This window comes from Crocuta crocuta, unplaced genomic scaffold (assembly GCF_008692635.1).
Source record: "Crocuta crocuta isolate KB4526 unplaced genomic scaffold, BGI_CrCroc_1.0 scaffold516, whole genome shotgun sequence".
NCBI classification, from domain to species: domain Eukaryota; kingdom Metazoa; phylum Chordata; class Mammalia; order Carnivora; family Hyaenidae; genus Crocuta; species Crocuta crocuta.
Genome location: NW_027529538.1, coordinates 2,271,420 through 2,293,696, shown reverse-complemented (window position 1 = coordinate 2,293,696; position 22,277 = coordinate 2,271,420). Strand labels below are relative to the sequence as shown.

At 38.5% G+C, this 22,277-nt stretch overlaps 1 protein-coding gene across 17 annotated transcripts in view; it reads left to right on the top strand.

Moving 5' to 3' along the window:
- Positions 1 to 22,277, top strand: part of TRIP12 (thyroid hormone receptor interactor 12) — a 141,106-nt gene that overhangs the window by 60,376 nt on the left and 58,453 nt on the right. For 10 of the 17 annotated variants that reach the window (XM_077761350.1, XM_077761348.1, XM_077761355.1 and 7 more), the window contains 3 exons: positions 12,758 to 12,863; positions 15,907 to 16,043; positions 21,489 to 21,572. In XM_077761350.1, the coding sequence (XP_077617476.1) occupies positions 12,758 to 12,863; positions 15,907 to 16,043; positions 21,489 to 21,572 (327 nt within the window). Of the gene's footprint in view, positions 1 to 12,757; positions 12,864 to 13,907; positions 14,016 to 15,906; positions 16,044 to 21,488; positions 21,573 to 22,277 lie in introns of all 17 variants that reach the window. The other 7 variants (XM_077761341.1, XM_077761344.1, XM_077761349.1 and 4 more) reach the window with 1 other exon arrangement.

Below are 22,277 nucleotides of genomic sequence, written 5' to 3'. Positions count from 1 at the left end.
TAATCGTTTATTTGAGGAATAAATGATTGAGACTCGTATAGTGCTTATTAGTTTGTGAGATGCATTGTAGAACTTCGGGTGCACATCAGCAGTTGAGTATCTTAAGAAAGAAACCATATTCAACAGCGCTTTGAGAATGAAGGACTGCTAAATCCCAGCCTTTGATCAGTTTAAAGTATACCTATTTTTAAATTTGGAAGATCTTGGTTTAGTTATATTACCTCTTGATAGTTTTGTGAGGTTGGCAAATCATTCGCTATAGTTATAGTAACCTAATCCCTGATCTTATTTGTAAATCAGTAATATTCTTATGAAGCATCAGTAAAAGAATGTAAAAATAACTTTGTAAAATTGAAGTGCCATGTAAACATATAAAATGGTGACTTGAGAGTTATTGCCATATATTTAAAGGGCTGTTTATGCATAAGGAATCCCCCTGACCCCCAAACATCAACCCAGGGACAAGATTAGATTCAGTGGGTAGAGGTTGAGAAGCAGATTTCTGATTAGTATACCTCGGGGAACCAGAATCTGCAACTTACCCGAAAAATGCAGATAGAAGGTATTCCAAATTTGGTAGGTTATTTGTTTTCTTCAACTTGTAACGATCAGTGAACCTTAATTAGAATATGGTATGTTTTCTCAGGTAAAGGCTCACTGATCTGATTGGTCAGTAAAGCTTCATGGATCAGTACTTCTCTGATACTTTGTGAAAACTAATTTCCCACGGCCAAATACTGCTCCAGGAGACGGAGGAGATGCATTAACGCCTTGAAGGCTGTGAGAAATCTCCTGGTAACTTGTGCTTGACCTAGGAGTTTACAGATTTGCCTGACCACAGGTTATTACCTTGGGGAACAGCAGTGGTCCAAGGAACACTGTTGGGAAATGATACAATACTTTTAATTGGGACACTTGAGTAAGAAGCCCTTTGCCAGTGTGCCGTTTCGGCAACTGTTCACAGACTGATGGGCAGGTTCCTGCTGAGGAATTAGAGTTGGCAGGAGAGCTAGTGAAACAGCTACTCTTGTGATGGGCTCCCCAAAGCCCGGTGGCTTGCCAGCTACAGCTGATCAAAATAGCTCAGTGGCAAAGGTCACACTGTATCAGTTGGTTGAAGTCTTTTTTTTTTTTTTTTTAAATATTTTTATTTATTTCTAGGAGAGAGAGAGAGAGAGACAGCGTGAGCAGGGGAGGGTCAGAGAGAGAGGGAGTCACAGACTGAAACAGGCTCCAGGCTCTGAGCTGGCAGTCAGCACAGAGCCCGACGCGGGGCTCGAACCCACGAACCGCGAGATCATGACCTAAGCGAAAGTCGGACGCTTAACCGACTAAGCCACCCAGGCGCCCCTGAAGTCTTGAGAATACCCCAGAAAGGATAGATGGTGTTATGTGACCATTCTTAATGTGCGTTAGGAAATTATTCTTGCTCTGTGTTGTTAAACATAAGCAAATAGACCTTCTCAAAATTTATGTAGCATAAATGTAAAACCGGTGGGGCAGTGTAATGACATAAATGATTTTGGAAAATATTTTGTATCTTAACGTATCTCAGAATGTTTTTACAATTATTAATGGTTTCAAGATCTGTTTTGCTAATTTACTTTTGAAAGCTCAGTTTGCAATAATATGACTTTCGAAGTATATAAGAAAGTTTGTGATAAATCTGGGCCGTTATGGAACTTCTTTATGGAAAAACTTAAAGATATTTCTAGTCTGATATGTCTGTTTGTAGATCTGGTTTCCTCTCATTAGTTAAGTGGACACCGTGTGCACATTATTAATAACATAGTCAGCAGTAGTTATCAGCTTATTTCCAGCTTGAGTTCCCTACTCTTCTGGTGACTTGCATGCAGCCTGTGGCCATTATTAGAACTAGACCAGAACCAGGCGGATGCAGAATTCTGGGACGGTAATTCGACGTAGGTTAGGGCTCTGCCGGCAGCTGCAGACTGAGACGTGGTGCTTTGCACCTCCAGCATGGAAGGAAGAAAGAAGAATGAGTTGAGAAGGCGAGAATTTAAGAGTTACACTCTTGGTTTCACCTAGAGTCTTATAGGGTCATACATGCTGAGTTTAAATAATTAAACTGTCTTTCCACCTCATGAGGTGTTGGCTGAGGAGCTTAAAGGGAAAAGAATGGAGTGGGGAAAGGTTTTTTTTTTCTTTTTTAAATTTTCTTATGTTTATTTTTGAGAGAGAAAGAGCGCGAGCGTGGGCGAGCAGGGGAGGGGCAGAGAGAGAGAGGGAGACAGAATCTGAAGCAGGCTCCAGGCTCTGAGCTGTCAGCACAGAGCCTGAGGTAGGGCTGGAACCCACTAACCGCGAGATCATGACCTGAACCAAAGTTGGACGCTTAACCTACTGAACCACCCAGGCGCCCCTGACAGTTTTCTGTACTGTAAGACAGCTGTTGAACTAGTTTAGCAACTTAACTGTATCATAATTCTAGAATGTAATTAACTTTGAAAAATTACCAATGATTCCTAATAATTTGGAGGCTTTAAAAAATCAAATTAGAAAAATGAGTTGCTAAATTTAAGAACATTGAATGGAAACCGGTATCATCAGCCTCTTTGTTGAGAAGGCTTTGTTTCACTTTACACGGTGAATTTTAAACCACCATGGTATGTATTTTTGTATGCCAGGTTAGAATAAGAATTATTTTAGTCAGGTTATTTTTTACTCAAGTTACATATAAGCTTATTATGAAAACAGCAGTCTTCCCGCCATATTGCCCTTCCCATTGGATTATTTTGGTATCTATTTCCATGTGTTTGTACTATGTACTTCTGTGTTTAGTTTTTGCTTTTTTTTTTCTTCCCAGTGTGAGCACGGTTGCACGCCCTTTATGAAAGTTAACCACATCTCTGTACTCACCAAACACATACTGCATATGCTTCCTATTTGCCCAGTGGCGATCAGTGCCCGGTGTTTGTGCAGATACAGAAATGCTATCTACAGAGTCCTGTCAGAAGGGTTCCTTTCTTAAACATTTTTGTTTTTCTTGATTTAAATAATTATTTTGTTGTTGATGTTTTCCTTTTCTGTGAACCCATTACTCCAAACTCTTTACTGTCTAAATCTTTGTCACGCTGTCTACTTGTGTTCGTTAAATTTTCCTGAAGAAGTAAGGCCTCTTTGCTCTTTTATGCCTGTGCACTGTTTTTGTTTAGCCTGGTTATTTTCTTCAGTCTTTGGTTTAGTTTTCTGTTAACAGAGCCCACATCGTCTTTCCAGGGTTACTATTTTGTGTTCATGGAACATCACTTCTGCTTGCTTTCTAAGAAAAACTGTGTACGAGATTTTTAAAAGCCTTTTTTTTTTCCCCCCTGATTTTGAATGTATGAAAGTATATTAACCTTGATACATAGAGTTCTGGGTTAGAAATTGTTTTTCTTAAGAATTTGTGGAAGAATTCCATTATTTTTAAGCTTTAAACATTTTTTTACTGGAAACATTCCTGATCTGTTATGTATGTAACCCATTTTTCTGGAAACTTCTAGCTCTTCACCTCTATTTGGAAATGTCATGATACTGCCATACCTGTGGGTTTGTTTTCATTTCTTGTTAGGGTACCCAGCAATTGTGCTTTCCCTTGGGTATGAGGTGTTACCCAACACTCAGGGATCTCACCTTAAGATCAGGATTAGAACCAAGTAAACCAGGATGGTGGTTGTTCACTGTATCCTTGTTTCTTTCTCTTTCTAGATCTCCTGTTATTTTGGATGATTATCCTCTTGGAAAGTTCTGATCTTTTCATTCTTGCTTTACTTTTTTGTTCTACTTTCTGATAGATTTCTTCAACTTCTTCCAACCTTTCTATTGATTTTTTTTCCTTTTGCTCTCTTGTTTTTATTTTCAAGAGGTTATTTTGTTCTCATTCCTTTTTATAATGGATCCCTTTCTTTTTTTGAGGACATTAATGGTGAGTTATCTTTGCACAGTTCTCTTATGAAATTTTTTTGGGGGTTGGTGGGTTGGTTTGGTTTTGATTTTTATACCGGGAAATTTCCTTAGGTTTTGGTAATTCCTGGTTGTTTCTTCATACTCAGGTGTACAAGGACCAAAAATCCAGTTTGTAAGCTCTGAGCACAGAGATGAGATTTGACTGAAATTCATTTTCTAGTGATCTGGTTGGGCTAGTCATTACGAAACCTCCTCTATCATTATTTTTAGGTCTTTTTCTTTGGTAGAATTCCACAGAGAAGATTCCTTTATGCTCCTGCCTGGAGTTAAAAGCTGAACTGACCGAGGTCTAGGGCCTGAGCAGAGAAAGAGGCCTAGGAAAGAGGCCATCTGTCCTCTAATATTAATCTTGTTTATATTTGATCCTCTTCCCCTCCTCTCATTTTGATATGGTGCACCTATATGCAACTCTGTACTTTAATTGAGAATTTCTTTATTTTATACTTTCTAAAGAATAGACGTCTTGTGTTTTGCTGGGTCAGCAGAGGGACAGTTACCCAGCTGTGCAAGTGGGGGAGGGGATCTGGGAATCTGACTGCTTCATAAGCAGCCTATCAACCAATCCTCAGTTTTAATTCTGGAGCCATCCCCAGAGGTACCTGGTACCATCAATTCCTGAACCTTTGTGGGATTCTAAGTATCCTTCTCATTGACAATTTATCTCAGTGTTCTGGAATTTCTCATGCTGGAATTTCTGCTTTCCATCTTGTAAAATTGTATTGTGAGAGTAATCTATTCTTCTCATCCTTGTGGATTTATGCCTCAGATTCTTTTTTATTTTTATTTTTTTTAAGTTTGTTTATTTACTTAGAAAGCAAGCAGGGTAGAGGCAGTGGCGGGGGGGGGGGAGAGGATCCCAAGCAGGCTCCCCACTGCCAGCACAGAGCCTGATGGGGCCACGAATTCATGAACTGTGAGATCATGACCTGAACTGAAGTTGGATGTTTAACAGACTGAGCCACCCAGGCGTCCCTGCCTCAGGTTCTTTTAATACCATTTTAGTGGAGCTCCAGGAGAGGACAGAAGCGAATGCATGTGTGTGTATTCAGACTTCTGTCTTTAACCAGAAGGCACACACTTTTTGATGTATATGCACATACGTTTTTAAAAGTTGGAGCTTGCTCGGCCTGACAGTAGAATGTTCATTATAAGCCAAGGTCCATGCTGGACATGTGACACAGCAAATTCTGTTCTCATGACAACAGTATGAGGTAGCATCCATGTTTTTGGTATGAAAAACCAAAGTGCTTTTATTTGCCTGAACACTTTTTAATAGATTTTTTCCTTTCAAAAATACTATAAGTTATTATCATTTTAATGGCTGTAAACCATCCCTAGATTAGGGATGTACCCTAATCTAGCTTATTCCCAATTTACATTGTTCTAAATTTTTTAATTGACTAGAGGTTTGTAATTCACATCATTATCTCCTTGTTAGGTTTCTGGTTATGTTCTTTTTAAGTATTGATATATATTTTGAAATTGCCACTAGAAATATATGAATTTACATTCCCACTAATAGGGTAAAATGCCAGTTTGCTCACCTCCTTATTAGCTAATATTGTGTTCCTGCAGTCTGCAGGTTTTTTTTTTTTTTTTTTTTAACCATACTGGTGATTATTTAACCATCCTCTTTTATTGGACATTTAGCTCTTTTCCAGTCTCTCATTATTAAAAATAATGCTTGGGTGAGTATCTGTACATTTCTAATGTTTTTAATATGTATTGCCAACTCCATGCATGAAATTGCCCTGAATTGACTAGGAAATAAACACTTGGCTTAGAAAATTCCATTTGGGAATTAGCTTACTGTCATCTGCAAAACTTCTATTTAATTGTTACTGAGTGATTTTAAAATAAACATCTGTGATCCCTTTTAATATGATAGGTTACTTTCCATTTTGTGAATTTATTTTGGTAAAGTAACCATTAATACAGATGTATATACTTGAAAGTAGACACACAGCACTACCAAGTTATACCAGGTTCTCACAATTCTGTTTTGACTGAAAAAATCAAGAACTAGTTACTGAAAATATCCTCACTGTTAGTTAATTCTCTTTATTTGGTTCACTTTTTCTGGTAGCAAAATGGCTCCATTGCAGGATTGTAAATTGAACTCTCCATGTGTGATAATAGTCATGTTATTGGGTCCATTTTTTCCCTTTTATGAAGAAAAAACAAGTCTTTCTAAAAACCTTTTGAAACAGATTCAAGGTGTGTAAATAAAGGGATATTTGATAGCTTTTTAAAATATACAAACAAGTTTGGGGATTTGTGTTTCAGAATCATTTCTGATCATCATTGATACCTTTAAATGTAAATTGGAGTGATTTTTGAATACCTTTGTTTAAAATATTGGTTTGTGTACCTTATTCATTGGTTTGTTTACTCCATTTTAAAATGGAGATGTATTTATTATCTCTGGGAATATTGCAAAAATTTTAAGTAAAAAAATCAAGATAAGTAAGTAATATTCTAGAAAAATTAGGACTGAAGCTAATATTTAGCTCTTTTCTTTTGACTTATTTTTTTCTTTTTCTTTTAAATTTTTTTTTAATGTTTGTTTTTGAGAGAGAGAGAGCGAGCGAGCACGAGCTAGGGAGGGACAGAGAGAGAGGGAGACATAGAATCCAAAACAGGGTCCAGGCTCTTGAGCTGTCAGCACAGAGCCCAACTTGGAGCTCAGACTCAAAAACTGTGAGATCATGACCTGAGTTGAGGTTGGACGTTTAACTGACCGAGTCACCCAGGCATCCCTATTTATTATTTTTTAATTGTTCGTTTATTTTTGAGATGGGGTGGGGGGGCCGAGCGCGAGCGCAGGAGAGGGGCAGAGAGAGAGGGAGTCACAGAATACAAAGCAGGCTCTAGGCTCCAAGGTGTCAGCACAGAGCCTGACACAGGGCTTGAACTCACGAATTGTGAAGTCTTCACTTGAGGCCGAGTTGGACACCTGACTGAGCCGCCCAGGTGCCCCTTGTTTTTCTTTTTAAAACACAAGAGGTTGTGTTTATTTGGTTTTGGACAAGTTTTTGTTTTTTAAATATTTAATTGATTTTTGAAATTTAGGTGTGTCCATATGTTCTTCTTCCTTTTTCTCTTCAAAGTCCAGGTCAGTATATGTTTTCTGTAAATCCTATAAAATAAATATTTTAGGTTTACTGACCACATATGGTTTTTGTCACGTATTCTTCTGTTTAACAACTTGCTAAAAATGTAAAAAACAATTCTTAGCTAGTGGGATGTACAAAAACAGGCTGCCAGATGGATCTGGCCCAGAGGCTGCAATTTGTTAGCACCTACCTTAGACTAAAAATTTTAATATAATTATATGTTATATAAGGTATATATATTATATGACTGGCAAAGTCAGGATTGGTTTGCTTCAGGCTTGGCTGTATCCAGGACCTCAAATAAAGATGACCCTGTCAGTCCCAAGCCTGTGTTATGACTCCCTCACTCTGCCCTCCCCCAAGATACTATCCAGTAATTAATGAATTTACTTGTAAGAAAATCCCTCATTTCTTTGGGTCGTATGCATAACCTTCAACGAATCACTATTGTGGAGGTAGAATTGTAATTTTAATGCTTTGCCAGAAGTATTGTAAGGATATAGTAGCCTCTTCAAAATAAGCTTAGGAATTGTGTAGTTGGCTTGGTTATGCACCTTAAAGCAAGTCAGTATGGAAATAGTCTAGCCAGTTTGAGCCCCCCCCACTCGTATAATGGGAGCGTGCTGTGAATGGTAGTTTCATCAGTATCACATGGCAAAGGGGTAGGAGATAGTTCCCAAAATAATAATAATAATAATTTAAAAAAAATCAAAGTCAGGGTGTTAAGAAAAAGGGTTACTGGGCCTTATACAGTAGATGTCTACTTAATCATTTTTTAAGGTCCTTGTAAAATGAGGAGGTAAATTGGAGAATAGAAACATTTATGTAGTTGAATTCAGTCATTATTCACTAAACAAAGGTGCTAGGTAAATCTGTCCCCTGCCTTGCTTGGTTTCAAATAGCTTTACCGAATATGTTGACATTCAGGTTTATTTTGACTGTACAACAAAAGAAATCTTTAAGAAATTGGAAAGTTTACTTAATTATTGGATTGTTAGAATATTTTATCACGGGAGGGCAGTAGTTCTGTTTTGGGATTATGCGTGTACATATGTGTGTGCCATATAAAAAATTAGCATCCTAGTTCAGTTCAGGAAAGAATTACAAATAGAATAAAAGGATGACAGTGAACATGTATTGTTTGTCTATTGCTACTTTTAAAGTAACTTTTTTTTTTTTTTTTTTTTGGAAATAGCCAATTGTGAAAATTATACCTTTCCAGGATTGGTGTTCTACCTTCAATCACTCCCTCTTGACCTGAAGTAGGCGTATCATGGTACTGTTGCTCATCTCTTGCGTTACAAAATTGGGATCCTTTCACAATATTGTAATGCAAAGAAAAATACTTTTAAAACCTCGATATAGAGAAGAAAAATTATAAGTAGAAGGTCCCAAGATCATACCTGATTTTACATTAATTAGTAAGAGTCCAGAAAATGAAATATTCAAGGCCTTCAGTCTGTTGACTCTTTAAAGATGTTGTTATATTTTAGAAATCCAAGCTTACCATTGAATACATAAGAGATACAGTTATTTCACATTTCATGTGTCATAACTATGTAACAATTACTGTTTTTACAGTTCACAAAGCTCTGAACTTTGAGTAAATCAGTTGTGGGTTAGGAATACACATTCCAAGAAAAAGAAAAAAGTGAGATAAATATATGCTGTAGAGGTACAAAGCAACTAGGACTTCTAAGAGAATAATACTATTGGTTTCACCTTTATTCACAGGAATAAAGATTATCAGAATATATTTATAAGGACAAGAGCATATATTCTTATACCAAAACAGTAATGTCAAAAACTTTGATAAAAGTATGTCTACATTTATACCTAACTTCATTACACAAAAGCTTTGTAGATATTAATAGATTAATCTGACCAGTGGTATTCTGGTTGCTTCTGAGAGTGGCCTCATGCAAATAAATGACAAATGCAGTTTCGCTGCATCACAGAGCCCGTGTGTGTGTGTGTACATGTGTACCCATGCACATGAAATTAATACATTTTCGGTGGGTTGCTGGCTTGTATTTATTGTGTTTCCTCTTCAGTTAAAATAATCATTACTTGACCAGTAGAATGGAAGGAAACACATTTTGATTCTGCTCAATTACAGTATTTTTATATGGAGTTTTAAAGTTTTCTAATTGAACCAGGAAGGCAAAATTGTGATGCTTTACCAGAAGTATAGTAAAGATGGAGTAACTTTTGTTCTGCCTCAAAATAAGCTTAGGAATTGTGTGGTTGGCTGGGTTATGCAACCTTTAAGCAAGTCAGTTCATATTTTTTTTGTGTCTGAAAAGTAAGAATAATCATAACTATATCTGAAAGTGCTTTTGAAAAAAGCCAGTCTAATATTGTAAAGACAGTATGTTCTAGGGCACCTGGGTGTGGCTCAGTCAGGTAAGCGTCCTGACTGGCTCGTGTCATGATCTTGTGGTCAGTGAGTTCTAGCCTCCCATTGGGCTAGCTGCTGTCAGCACAGAACTTGCTTTGGATCCTCNTCCCCCCCCCGCCCCGCCGTCCGTCTCTCTCTCCCTCTCTCTCTCTCTCAAAATAAACAAACATTTAAAAAAAGCCTTGATGCTTTACTTTATTTAAAAAATAAAAAAAAAGGGGCGCCTGGGTGGCTTAGTCGGTTAAGCGTCCTACTTTCGCTTAGGTCGTGATCTCGCGGTTTGTGGGTTCGAGCCCCGCATCGGGCTCTGTGCTGACTGCCAGCTCAGAGCCTGGAGCCTGTTTCAGAGTCTGTGACTCTCTCTCTTCTCTGACCCTCCCCTGCTCACGCTGTCTCTCTCTCTCTCTCTCTCCTAGAAATAAATAAAACATTTAAAAAAAAAAAAAAAAGACCGTATCTTCCAGAATCGTCAGCTGAATGGCCAAGAGAAAGTTAAGCTTTCCCCATTTCTAGGCAGGGTTTGCCACACTACTTCAGCTTTCCTTTTTCCCAGAAAGTTTGACATTTCTAATCTTCTTAACATGTTTTAGATTTTTGGAAGAATTTATAGAGTTCCTCCAACATTTGACTTGATTTGCTTAGAAATACTAAAAAGTTACTAATTATCAATCTTTACCAATTGTGAGGTGTTCCTCTTCCAGGTTTTGGAGCAGAAATACATATAAGAGCTAGTTTTGTCTCCCACCCTGGGTTCAGGTAATGTTACAAGTAGAGAGCCCTCTTTTCCACTAAAGCATTACGTGTAGCATCTCCTTTACCATGGGATTGCCTTTCAGAAAACAAATGTTTGGGGTTCACTCTCCTAGTTTATCAGGCTAAATGGCACCATGTCACATAGCCTGACAGCCATTTTACATTGCAGCAGGATTATAATACCAGTTAAAAATATTTTCCTATCTGCTCTGTTGTTTTGGTTCTCCTTTGTCCTGCTTTTCTGTAATTTAGTACGTTTCTCTTAAATTTTAACACCAAGAATGGATGAAAAGATTGTGTCGCATCCACACAAAGGGATACTTCTCTACAAGAGAAAGGAACGGACTAATCTGTACAGTAGTGTGAATTCATCTCCAAAATGCTATAGGGCTCCATTTTTATGAAATTCTAGAACAGGCAGTACTGCCAGACAGGTACACAAGTAATTTCCAGAGGTCCAAAGTGTGGGGGAGGGAATCAGTTGCAAGGAGCACAAAGGGACTTTTTGGAGCAATGGAAATGTCCTGTCTTGATTGTCATGTTGGTTATATGGGTCAGTACATTTGTTAAACCCCATATTGAACCCCATAATTGAAAGTGAGTATATTTTACCACAGGAAAGTATCATTTGCATAAAATGTTTTAAAAGAAAGTTAAACACTGCAGTCTCAAATAGGGCATGGGTAGTGAAATAAAAGTTTGGTCACAAACTGTACTGTCACCTTATGAACAGTATAGCAGTAACTCCCAGTGTGTTTGCTTGAATTTTTTTTTTTTTTTTGGATGTCACTGAACAGACACAAAAATGTTTGCTAGTGTCCATTTTTGTATCACGGTATATGTATAAAGGCATTTAGTATCACATACGTAAATATTAGTGACAATGACACATGATTTTAAAGTACTTTAGAAATACAAACACAGAGTTTTTTATGCAATGTGCAATCGTTTCTTTCTGTAAAATGTACATCTTTAGTCTATTCTTAGTTGCACAATTGAAATAGATGAGTGTAATATGTTCTAAAACATTATTTAAAAATAAGTTGAGTTTTTTAAAGATTAAAAACAGTGATACTAATTAGCTGAATACATCACGCCAATCCCATAACCTGTCCATGTGCCATGTTTGTCTTTCAGGGGACGGGGTATGTGTCACTAGGGGCATCAGGCCTAGATTGGTGGTCGCATCAAGTAATTCTGGGGATATGCTGTGTAGAAAATCAGTCTAAAAACAAAATTGAAATGTAAAAAACTCTTAGGCCAGTCTCTCAATTAAAGTTTCAGTTTTAGTCCTATTATTCCAGTTTGAGGAATCTAGGTAACGTTTCCCAAAAGTTACTTTGGGGAAGAAAAAGAAGGCCTGGAAGGTTTGGTTTAGATTTCTAAATGGTAATGCCTGTGTGAACATCGAGTTTTGTCTTAATATCTTCTGTTTGGTACTTAAAGATTCTTTAGTAGTGTGCTTTTCTTAGCAGCAGCTTTCATTATATGTCATATGGGGACCATCCCAAGTTGAATGCATTGAAGTTTTAAGCAGCTAAAAGCCCAAGAAGATGTCTGGAATTTTTTTCATCACCTCTTATCCAGACCATTACTGGTGTTTTTGTCACAAGAGTAAGGAATTTCTGATCTTTCTACTTTGAAGCAGTGAAGTGGTCAAAAATGTTAGAAATAATGGGGGAAATAATAAATAAGCTAGAGAGTTGTTATTACTATGTAATTAGTCTCAGGAAAAGGTAACAACTCTTTCAGATGATGCTATGCTTCTGGAAATAGGCTTTTTGACCTTGGAGACCTTTCACTCTTGGGAGATCTTTGTTTAGATGGAGTACACTGCCCAGTGTGTCATCATGTATGGTAACATGGTGGGGGACAGCTCTCCGATTGCTTTACCATTGTTTATAAAATAGTAACAAACCTAATGCTGTAACTTTTTACATTCTGGTAACCCTGTAACCATTATCAGTTAGCTTTGAGAATGACATGTAAAGTGTGTTTGACTTACTTTGACCCCGAATTATCCAGTTACCTGTATATTACAAATCCTAATAACCTTCAGCTTCAGTGTATATCCCTTGCAGATGGGGGTGGTGTAAAGAAAAGAAAGCATTTTGTTCTCTCGTAGTCTTAATTGATGAGCTGTATATAAACTAGATGAAATGGGACAGTTTAAAGGCCATGTAATAAAGTGCTAACGAGTGAGAATGAAATTCAGACAATTTTTTAAATTTAGTAAAAGCCTGAAATATATGGTAAGTGCAAAAAGAAAAAAAAATTTCCTGGCTTGGTTAGTGGAGGAATACAGCTGTGATCAGAACATGTAACAGGATAGGATGAGAGAAGTACTGTCACTGGTGGTATGGCAGAGCTTGAGTCACGGTAAGTAAAGGCAAACTGTGAAGTGACCCTAGTAGACTGCTAGAAAGGCCACGGAAGATGCTTTTGACCTGAAGAACTTTGTACTTGTTAGTTTATGATAACTTTTTTAAAAAGTGTGTTTTGCATTTCCCGTGTACAGGTTTAAGAAAATCTACCAAGAAGCGCAGTGAATCCCCACCTGCTGAGCTCCCCAGTTTGAGGCGGAGCACACGCCAAAAGACCACGGGCTCCTGTGCTAGTGCCAGGTAACACATGGGGCTTCCAGTCCGTGATCAGCTCACTGTCTTCTGTTCCACTTTTCATCAAAGTCCTTCTCTTGATAAGCTTTCAAAAATTACTGAAATTTCACTTGACATCTATTTGTCCTATGTAAATGAATTCTTCCCCAATGTTTATATGTTTTTGCCAAGCTTTATTCATGCTCATTTACAGAATTTTTTTTTAATGTTTATTTTTGAGAGAGGGAGAGACAGAGAGACTCCACATGTGAGCTGAGGAGGGGCAGAAAGCAAGAGAGGGAGACACAGAATCTGAAGCAGGCTCCAGGCTCTGAGCTGTCAGCACAGAGCCCAACACGGGGCTCGAACCCCCGAGACCGGAGATCAAGACCTGAGCTGAAGTCGGACACATAACTGCCAGAGCCACCCAGGCGCCACTCATGCTATTTTTTTTGACAACACTCTTACAGTCTACCATTTCTTCTGTTGCTGCAATATTTTCACAGAGTTATTGGCCATAGTTGGACATTAGGTTGTTTTCAGAGTTTCAGTCGACCAGTAAATCTCTAATGAACATCTTTATGCAGATTTGGGTTATTTTTTAGAGGTAGCTAAATTTTCCAGCAGTGTGATTAAAGGATCAGAAGGGATGCCTGTTTTAATGGCTGTAATATTGCCTGATTAGGTTTTGGAAATGTGGGCACCACGTGAGTTGGATGAATGGGGGCGGGGAGAGTGGTGCTCCAGCTTCCTGTGTATGACGACACCCACCCCTGGAGGCCGGGTGTAGTTGTGTGTGTGCTTTTCAGGACTCCAGGTCCTGTTTCCCCCAGTTGCTGCATGGGGTCTCTTTTTCAGGAAATCCACTACCTTTGTGTGACACGGTGCATTATTTCACATACTTTTATTAACTGATTAAGAATCTGCAGTTAAAGTTAAAATTTTTTTTTCTCAATATTGCCTCACATTTTGGGGCTTGGTCTCCTGTTAGGATGCCCACAATTGTGCAGCTAATTATTCACAGCCTGTAGAACGTCTCCCTCTCTTATATTTAGTTCGTTCTTTCTACAGAGTGTGTCACAAAACAGTGGTGGAGGCAGAGGATTTCGGTGTTCTTTTCCCCTACCCTCCCTCAGTCGAGCTAAAAGGGTTTAGCTCTTCTTTTGTTTCCCCTCTAAGGTAAGTGACATTGACTGCTCTCAGTGCCAGGTCCAGTAGTGACGTAAGGAAACTGTAACTTGTTGCAAGTCAGAAGAAAAGGACTCTTGCCACTTTAACCTCTGTTTTCTTCTTATTGTCTAGTTCTATCTAGATTATTTAAAGTACTAGTTAAAATCTGTGGAGTTAGTGTACCTGTTTGCTTTTGAGGTTTCTTGGCCATAGTTTTACAAGAACTCTTTTGAGAAAATGTCTTAGATCCTCAAAGCTTTTGTCTTCTTTTGGGCTAGATTTTGAATCCAGTTTTTACCCAGAGTTTATAATCTGAGAAGTAAGCTGAATTCACTGTGGTTGAAAATTAATTTTAAGTTGATGGGAAGTCAGATAATCTAGGGTCCCGTCTTTGCTCCCTTCTATTCATGCCCGCTTTCTTAGCGCATGTGAAGTTACTTACAATTTACATGGTGATACTCTACACAAGCTAGCTAGCCACCTGCCTGGAAGGCTCTTCATCTTGAATTTTTTTCTAAAGTAGTTGAGATGCTTCTTGAATTTAGTGCTCTCAGAGCCTGCTACAGGTGCGTCCCCGTCTCTTCAGACTATAACTCCTTGAAGGGCAGCAGCCACAGTGTTCAGCACCGTGTGTGTCACATGGCTCGTACAAATTGAATGTTAAATACATGGATTAATTTGAATCCCACTAATTGGTGGCTTGGTAAGTTGGGTTTGCAGTGAGCTGTTCTGTGGAAGAAAAGATTGGCTCAGCAAATCCCTGTGTAGGGAGGATTACAGCCTCATCTCGCACTGTCTGGAAGTTCAGAGCCTTCATTCCCTGTCACTTACGCCTGCTGCTTTCTTGTTCTTGACTAGCCAGTATCTAATTCCACTGTAGGTTGACTTTGGTCTAAAACATTTCCTTAGTAAGTGTGTTTCTTCATTTCCTAAGGTACTTTGGAGGACTGCGTATTTAAACAATACCAAGTTGTAATAGTCTGGGGAAATCTTTTGTTTTTACCTGATTTGCTTACTGATTTCTCTTTTAAAGTAGAAGAAATTGTCATCAATAAAATGTTATTTGCTGTATGAGAAATGACTGGTCAATATTGTTGATGCATATTACACTGTGACTTAATCCTAAACTAGTGTCTTCCTCGATGTTATCTGTATGTATTTATAAATATTAAATCTTTAATTTTTAAATTTTATATATTAAAATTTTCTTTTAGCACTTACTCTTTTTTGAGAGACAGAGTGGGAGTGGGAGAGACGCAGAGAGCGAGGGAGACACAGAATCCGAGTGGCCTCCAGGCTCTGAACTGTCAGCACAGAGCCCAACACGAGGCTCGAATTCACTGACTGCAAGATTGTGACCTCAGCTGAAGTCGGACTCTTAACCGACTGAGCCACCTAGGCGCCCTTTTAATTCTTTATTTTAAAGGATGGAACTCTTGCTCATTATTAGGATAGTTATTTTTTGTTGATGATTAAAGTTTTCTGGAACTTAAGTGATGGGAATCCCCCCACATTTTCCACTTTTCCTTCCCCCTCATTGTCAAGTGTAAAGTCTGTATATTGATCCACTATTTAGCTGAAAGTAGGGATCTATTTCAGATGAGTTGAATTTTCTCAGCAGGAGTCACTTCCATTTAGTTGAAGTGTTTAAAAATCATTTCTGTCTGTAAGGATGACCACAGCTCATAGCAATACAAAAGCACGTATTGTGAATGCGACGTAACTTGGAAGGATTTTAAATATACAAAGTCTTGGTTGTTACCCATAGTGATTTTCTGCAACAATTTTTATGTAAAAAGAAGAAACTGGCTTTGTGCTTCATGCATTGGAGCTTTGTGCTGTGTGGACATTGCTCCTGGTCACTGGTAGTGCCGCCTATGATGGCATTTTTCTGTTGCAGTCGGCGAGGCTCTGGCCTGGGCAAAAGAGGAGCAGCTGAAGCTCGTCGGCAGGAGAAAATGGCGGACCCTGAAAGCAACCAGGAGACCGTCAATTCTTCAGCTGCGCGGACAGATGAAACCCCCCAGGGAGCTGCAGGTAGATCGGCACTTCTAGCCCCAAGATGCATTTCTGTGTCTTACAGATTTATTTAGATACCAACTGCTTTGTAGGCGTACCAAATAGAATGCAAGAGAGGGGACAGAAATATACTCGATGTTACCATCAAATATGCTTTTGGTTCTCTTTTGCTTTACTTTACAGGTTTGGTTTTTTTGGTTAGTTGGATTCATTTGTTTTTGTCCTAATTCTTTTCCAAATCCAAGTTTGTAATGATTACCTTTTAGGTAAGATAAGTCAACCTCTGTTTAAGGTTCTTCTCTATCCTTGTGGACATACAATAGTTGCCCATTGTTTGTGTGAAAATCTGAGTTTATAATCAGAATGTAAGGATATGGCTTAAATTGCTTCTTCATATATGTGCAAATTTTGATGTAGCATATGTTGTAACCTCTAAAAAGTAAGAAGTATTCCATTTGGAAGGAACTTGAAGAATGCTATTTATGTTTTCATGGGCTTATTTTTATTCTTGATATCTCAGCACAATTTTCTTAAAAATTAGGCTGCCTCCACCCCTTTCAGCTTTAAATATGTATTGATCACCAGGATGAGTAGGAGACTAATACTTCAGAGGTTAATTGTGGCTGAAAGTTTTAAAATGTAGCTTGTGAGCCTTTCTCACTAACATTAAGGACAGATGGAGAAATGTTGCAGTTCATCATTATGAACATGGGTGTGATGAGCCCTTTGTGTCAGAATGATACACACAGGTTTAGGTGTAGGTATGTACCTACTTTTTAACAGGGCACTTTTACTGTATGTTAGTATATGTGCTAGTTCTCTCTCTCATCCCTGGGGTGGAGCCTGTGTCCTAGTTTACCAGGAAGCTTCTGGTTTGCCCACTGCTGTTCATGGTTTGTGCTTTTTGTCTCTTCTTTCTGTCCACCTTAATATTTTTACCACTGTCTTTCCTGGTTTTGTATGATAAATGGAACTGTGAACTTGAAGCACCTCTTCTGGTAGGAGGGGATTTTTTTCATGTGCTTTTTCTTTAGAATAGTTTTTCCGAAGGGTTAAATTGGAGGGAAAGTCCAGTCCATTGCACACACAACTCTTACTTGTTGAAACTCTTACTTGGGCTCTGCTTCTCAGTGTTTCAATGTTTATTTCATATCTGCGNAGGGTTAAATTGGAGGGAAAGTCCAGTCCATTGCACATACAACTCTTACTTGTTGAAACTCTTACTTGGGCTCTGCTTCTCAATGTTTCAATGTTTATTTCATATCTGCATATGGAAGTGGGGCAATTCCCATGTGGACGACACAAATGGAGCTGCTGAGCATGGTGTTAAAGTGGACTCATTACAGTAATTATCATAGCTAACGTTTATAGAGTGCACGCTGTTGTAGACACAGTATTAAGCACTTTACATATGTTCTCTTTTAATATTCAAAACAATATGCTGAGGTGTGAGTGGTGTTCTCATTTTAGAAACAAGGAAAACTGAGACATAGTGGTTAAGCTTGCCTGGAGGTGTGGGGCTCCCAAATCCAGGTTTTCAAAAGTAAGGGCACATTTGTAAAGGCTGTTTCATTCTACTTCCCCCATAGTCACGAGAGTTTGTTTAATTCATACAGATATAATTGGAAGCCAGGGTGAGGGGGTGGTGTGTAAAATTTTGATCCCTGGTATTTACCTAAGAGGATAAAACCTTCCAAGGGATTAGGTGGGTAAGACTGCCCCCCAAAGGCTCATGTTCATTGTCGTTCATACTTGAAATCACAGTGTGATCTAGGTATTTTCCATGTTTATGTAAAAGACGCGTGTGGCACGCTGACTGGTGTTTGAGCAGTACTAGTTCATTTTATTTTGGAAGCAGGATGCCTTATGGATCCTGCAGGAATAATCCTCTGCTGCCAGCTCACTACAGTGGTGCTGCGGAAAGAGGCAAATTCCTTATTAGCTTTATCTTCAGTTCTTCAGTGCAGCGTGCTTTAGTTTCTCAGTATGTAAAATTGGAATTCACAGGAAAATAAAACCCTCTAAGTTAGCGTGGAATATCAATCCTTGGTGGTAACTTAAGCATCTTTTGGCAAGTGTCCGTTCTCACATAGCTCTTAGACAGTTGATAGAAGACTCTGTTTATTGGAAACATTTATTTTGAAATAATGTTTTTATTAATTTAAGGAGACTGGTTTAATTTCTTCAATGTTTTTATGTGGTTTTTATCCCAGTGTTACTTATTTACAGAGATTTCATCTTCCTATTTCAATAAAGTTAGTAAAATAAACATACTTCTTTTTATGCATGTAGTAATAAAACATTGCTCCATCTTGGGCAGACTTGCCCATATCACCCTGACTTTATCAGTGTTGTTGACCCTCTGGGAAATCTGTTGATAATGGTGTGCCTGCCCAGTCACCTGAAAACATACTGTTCTTCGGAGCCCAGCTTCTCTGGCTCTTCATAGAAGAGATGCTAGCTCTTGGAGCTGAAAGTTAAGTGTTCCCCATATTTTCCCTCGAGTTGGAGGCTTTCTTTTTGGACTTTGTCAGGACTGTGCACCTTTTCATAGTGCTGGTGAAGTCTTGCAAATACTAGAGACACTACAGTGAGAAGTATTCTTCCTTACACCTGCAAAGTAATCAGATGGCAAGGAAAAGAGCCCATGGCCTGGCACCTGATTTTGCATTGAGAATCTTAATTTCACAACAAATAAACAGGGTCATTTCATTTAAAAACAAACAAACCCGGTTTTGTAAGTTTTTATCTTCCTAATTACTTTTGTTTAGAATCACTAAAGATTAGATTGCTTTCATATCGCCTGCTACCAGGGCCTATATAAGGCAGAGTTACATTACTGACAAGTTACTGTTTTGGCCTCCCCTCAGAAGTTTTCATTACGCTCTTAAAAAAAAGTCTTCTTCCCGTTGCGTCTTGTACTTAGGCAGCTGGTGAACCCTTAGAGGCTCCAGTCAAGTAAAATTGAATTCTGTCAGCTTCCTAATATTTTATCACTTCTTTCTGCATAAGAGGCTTTATCAGTTAAAGTATAAAAATGTGGAGTTCTGGGATAAATTTCTTTGTTCTAATATAACCAATATTTTTTTCCATTGTTTTCACTTAGCTGTGTATTCGAAACTGTCTTCTGCAGTCCTGTGAAGATACACTAAGAGTAGATGGGGGGAGATAACTGGTGTAAACAACATCATAAAAGATGGACACCTCTTAAAATCTGGCATCAGATTTTTTCTGCTTGATGGTCTTGTATCAGGAGAGATCTTGTGCATGTTGCCCAAGGAGGTTTGCCGCCCTGACTAAAGAACTTTGTCATTGACTATTGGTTGATGACACTTCCTTACCTTCATGACTTCACAGATTGCTTCTCACAGACCAGGCTAGTCAGGCTATCTAACTTAGCAGTACTTACAGGTAACTTCAGTATAGTAATGATTAACACTTGCCTTCAGTGGGCTGGAGAGGGATCTTTTTTCCTATAGGTTCAGTGACTGATTTCTGTCAAAACAGGCCTTCCACCTCCATGAAAAATCAGAATATCCTTGCTCCTTCTCATGCTGACCCTCTAATACAGAAACTAAGGAAACCAGCATTACCTTCCCAAGTGAATTTTTGTTGTTTGTTTTTTCTTAAAGGTGTGGTACCAGTATGTACATTAAAAAACCAACTACCTCATTTGTCAAAGCTTTTTGTTTGCTCTCCACATAATTGGAAGAGTTTAAAAGCAAGCGTAAGAGTCACTTTAACAAATAAAGTTATAATTGGGACCTTAATAGTATCTATTAAGAAGATTTCTGTTTAATGTGAAGAAGGAACTGTACTGGAATAAAAAACTTAGTACTGCAGAATATGTTCAGGGGGCCACTAGAGTGCAGGACTTGAGAACAGCGTATGAAGAGTCACACCACCTGTGCTCGAATCTCTGCTCTGTTGTTAGCTGTCTGACTTTGAGCAAGTGCATTACAAGTCGCACAAGGCCTTAGTTTGCTCATGTGTGTGAGAAAGCTCACAGTACCTGCTTGTATGGTTGTGAGGAAACAAGACACAGCCTGTGTACGGTGAACATGTCATACATGCCATGTATAGGTGGCATTATACAGTACAGTTACTTTTTCTTTTTCCTTCCTCCCAAGTATGGATTTTGTCTACCCTTTTATATTAGCATTTCTGGTTCACCTATAACTATAAACCATGAGGTTGCTAACCTTGTAAAGGGGCCAGAGAGTTGATGTTTCAGGCTTTATTCCGGCTCTGTTGGGACCACCCAGCTCTGTGGTTGTAGCATGAAAGCAGCCCTAGACAATAAGGGTGAGTCTGGCCGTGTTTCAGTAAAATTTTATTGACAGAATGATGTGCTGGATTGAATATGGCCCGTGGGCCACAGTTTGCGGACTCTATCATTCTTAAATCACAGAGGTTTTGATGAATTTTCTAAAAATCCCAGTGAAATCATAGAAGATACTTAGTGAGGTGTGAGGAAAACTATTAAGAAAATATACAGTTGGTGGCTGGTATATTAGCATCTCTTCAGAAAAAAGCTCTGTAAATTCACATGTTATCCATGTGCTTCTTTTAACAACTGAAAACATTGTGCTGGGCTGACCTGTCATTTTCTGGCAAGTGTACTGGGCTTAGGGTGTTGTGGATAATGTGGTCATACGTGGGTTAATTGTGTAGAAAAACTGCTTAAAGACTCAGCGGACATGGAGAGGAGGGACAGAAGAACTGCTGGTCGTACAGGACTATGGTTCCATCCAGGCAGGCTCATAATAGACTCAACCTTTCTCTTTCGTAGACCGAATCATTGCTCTGCTCAGCTTTCTGGGGAGTAGAATCCTTCCAAATCTGAACTGTTTCTGTCCTGCACTTGTTCTCACGCCCTAGCTATCCTCTTTTTTGTACTTCAGTGCTTTGCTGTTTGTTGTAATGTGTTATCTTCAATATTTTGTCCTGGAAGTAAGTGTGCAATCTGCACGCCCTTAAAACACGTGAGTGATTGTGTCAAGACTGCAGTCCAGAAATAAGTAAGACCGAAGAAGACGGAACATTTTCCCCAAACCTCAGTTTTGCTTTCTGTTCTGTTTGTGACTAATTGCCCATCTATTAAATATCACAGTGGTTTTGGCAATATGACCTTCATGGACTTTTGGTAGATGAGTTCAGGACAAGACTTAATTTAGGAACAGTGTCAGAGGCGTGAGGAGTCTGCCAAAGCCATGTATGAATGAAATGTAAAGGCTATATTTTTATGCTTCTTGAACACAAGATAGTTGAGCCATCTTTTTGTTCATAAACGCTACAGGATGACCTCTAGAAGAACAGTTGAGTGCGCAGTGGGCAGACACAATTAATACCCTTGATTCGCTGTAGTCCGTAAAACTTTTTCTTTTTTTAAGATAAACCAGACATAGTAAGTTTGAATATTTCTCTCCTAACCCTCACCTTCTTTTTCTCCTCCCTTTGAAGCTTCTAGTTCTGTTGCAGGGGCTGTGGGCATGACCACCTCTGGGGAGAGTGAATCCGATGATTCCGAGATGGGACGATTACAAGGTAAAGACGGTTAATGAGCTTATAAGAAACAAGAAGCCATTACCAGAGGCTGCCTGTTACTTCTGTTCTTTGTTGAAATTAATTTAGATAAGCTCATTTAAACCTAATCTAGCAATGCCTATACTTCCAGAAAAAGCTGCTTATTTAGCGATGGTTTGGATTTGGAAGATGATCTGTCTCACTTGTTATTTTTCTGTTTAAACAAAATCTTACATGCTTATTTTTTGTTTTTAAATGTTCTTTATTATGTTTGCTTGTATAAGCTGATAATAAATTAAGGAAGATCTTGAAAAGGGGATAGCTTAGTATATTGCTCTGCGGTGCCTGATAACATAATGCATCCAGTGGGATGTTTTTGTGTTCTTTTGTGTTCTTGGTCAGCTATTTAAAAATGAATGGAAACTGTATACATCAACACCAGGTATTTTAATGTTGTGATTTTGAGGAAGCAACTTTATATTATGTATATGCTCTTTACAAATGGGTGGGTATGTATTTTTATTATCTTCAGACAGTTGGTTTATATGATAGATCCCTGGTGTGAGGCTTATAAGAAACATTACTTATAAATCACTTTCAGATCACTTTTAAGTTCCTAAAGTAACTTAGACAGCAGTCTCTTTTTGACTAGAAGTCTTGTGAGCCCATTTTTTCTCTTTATGGACATTATAAAAATAATTTTTTATGTTTTCAGAGGATCTCATG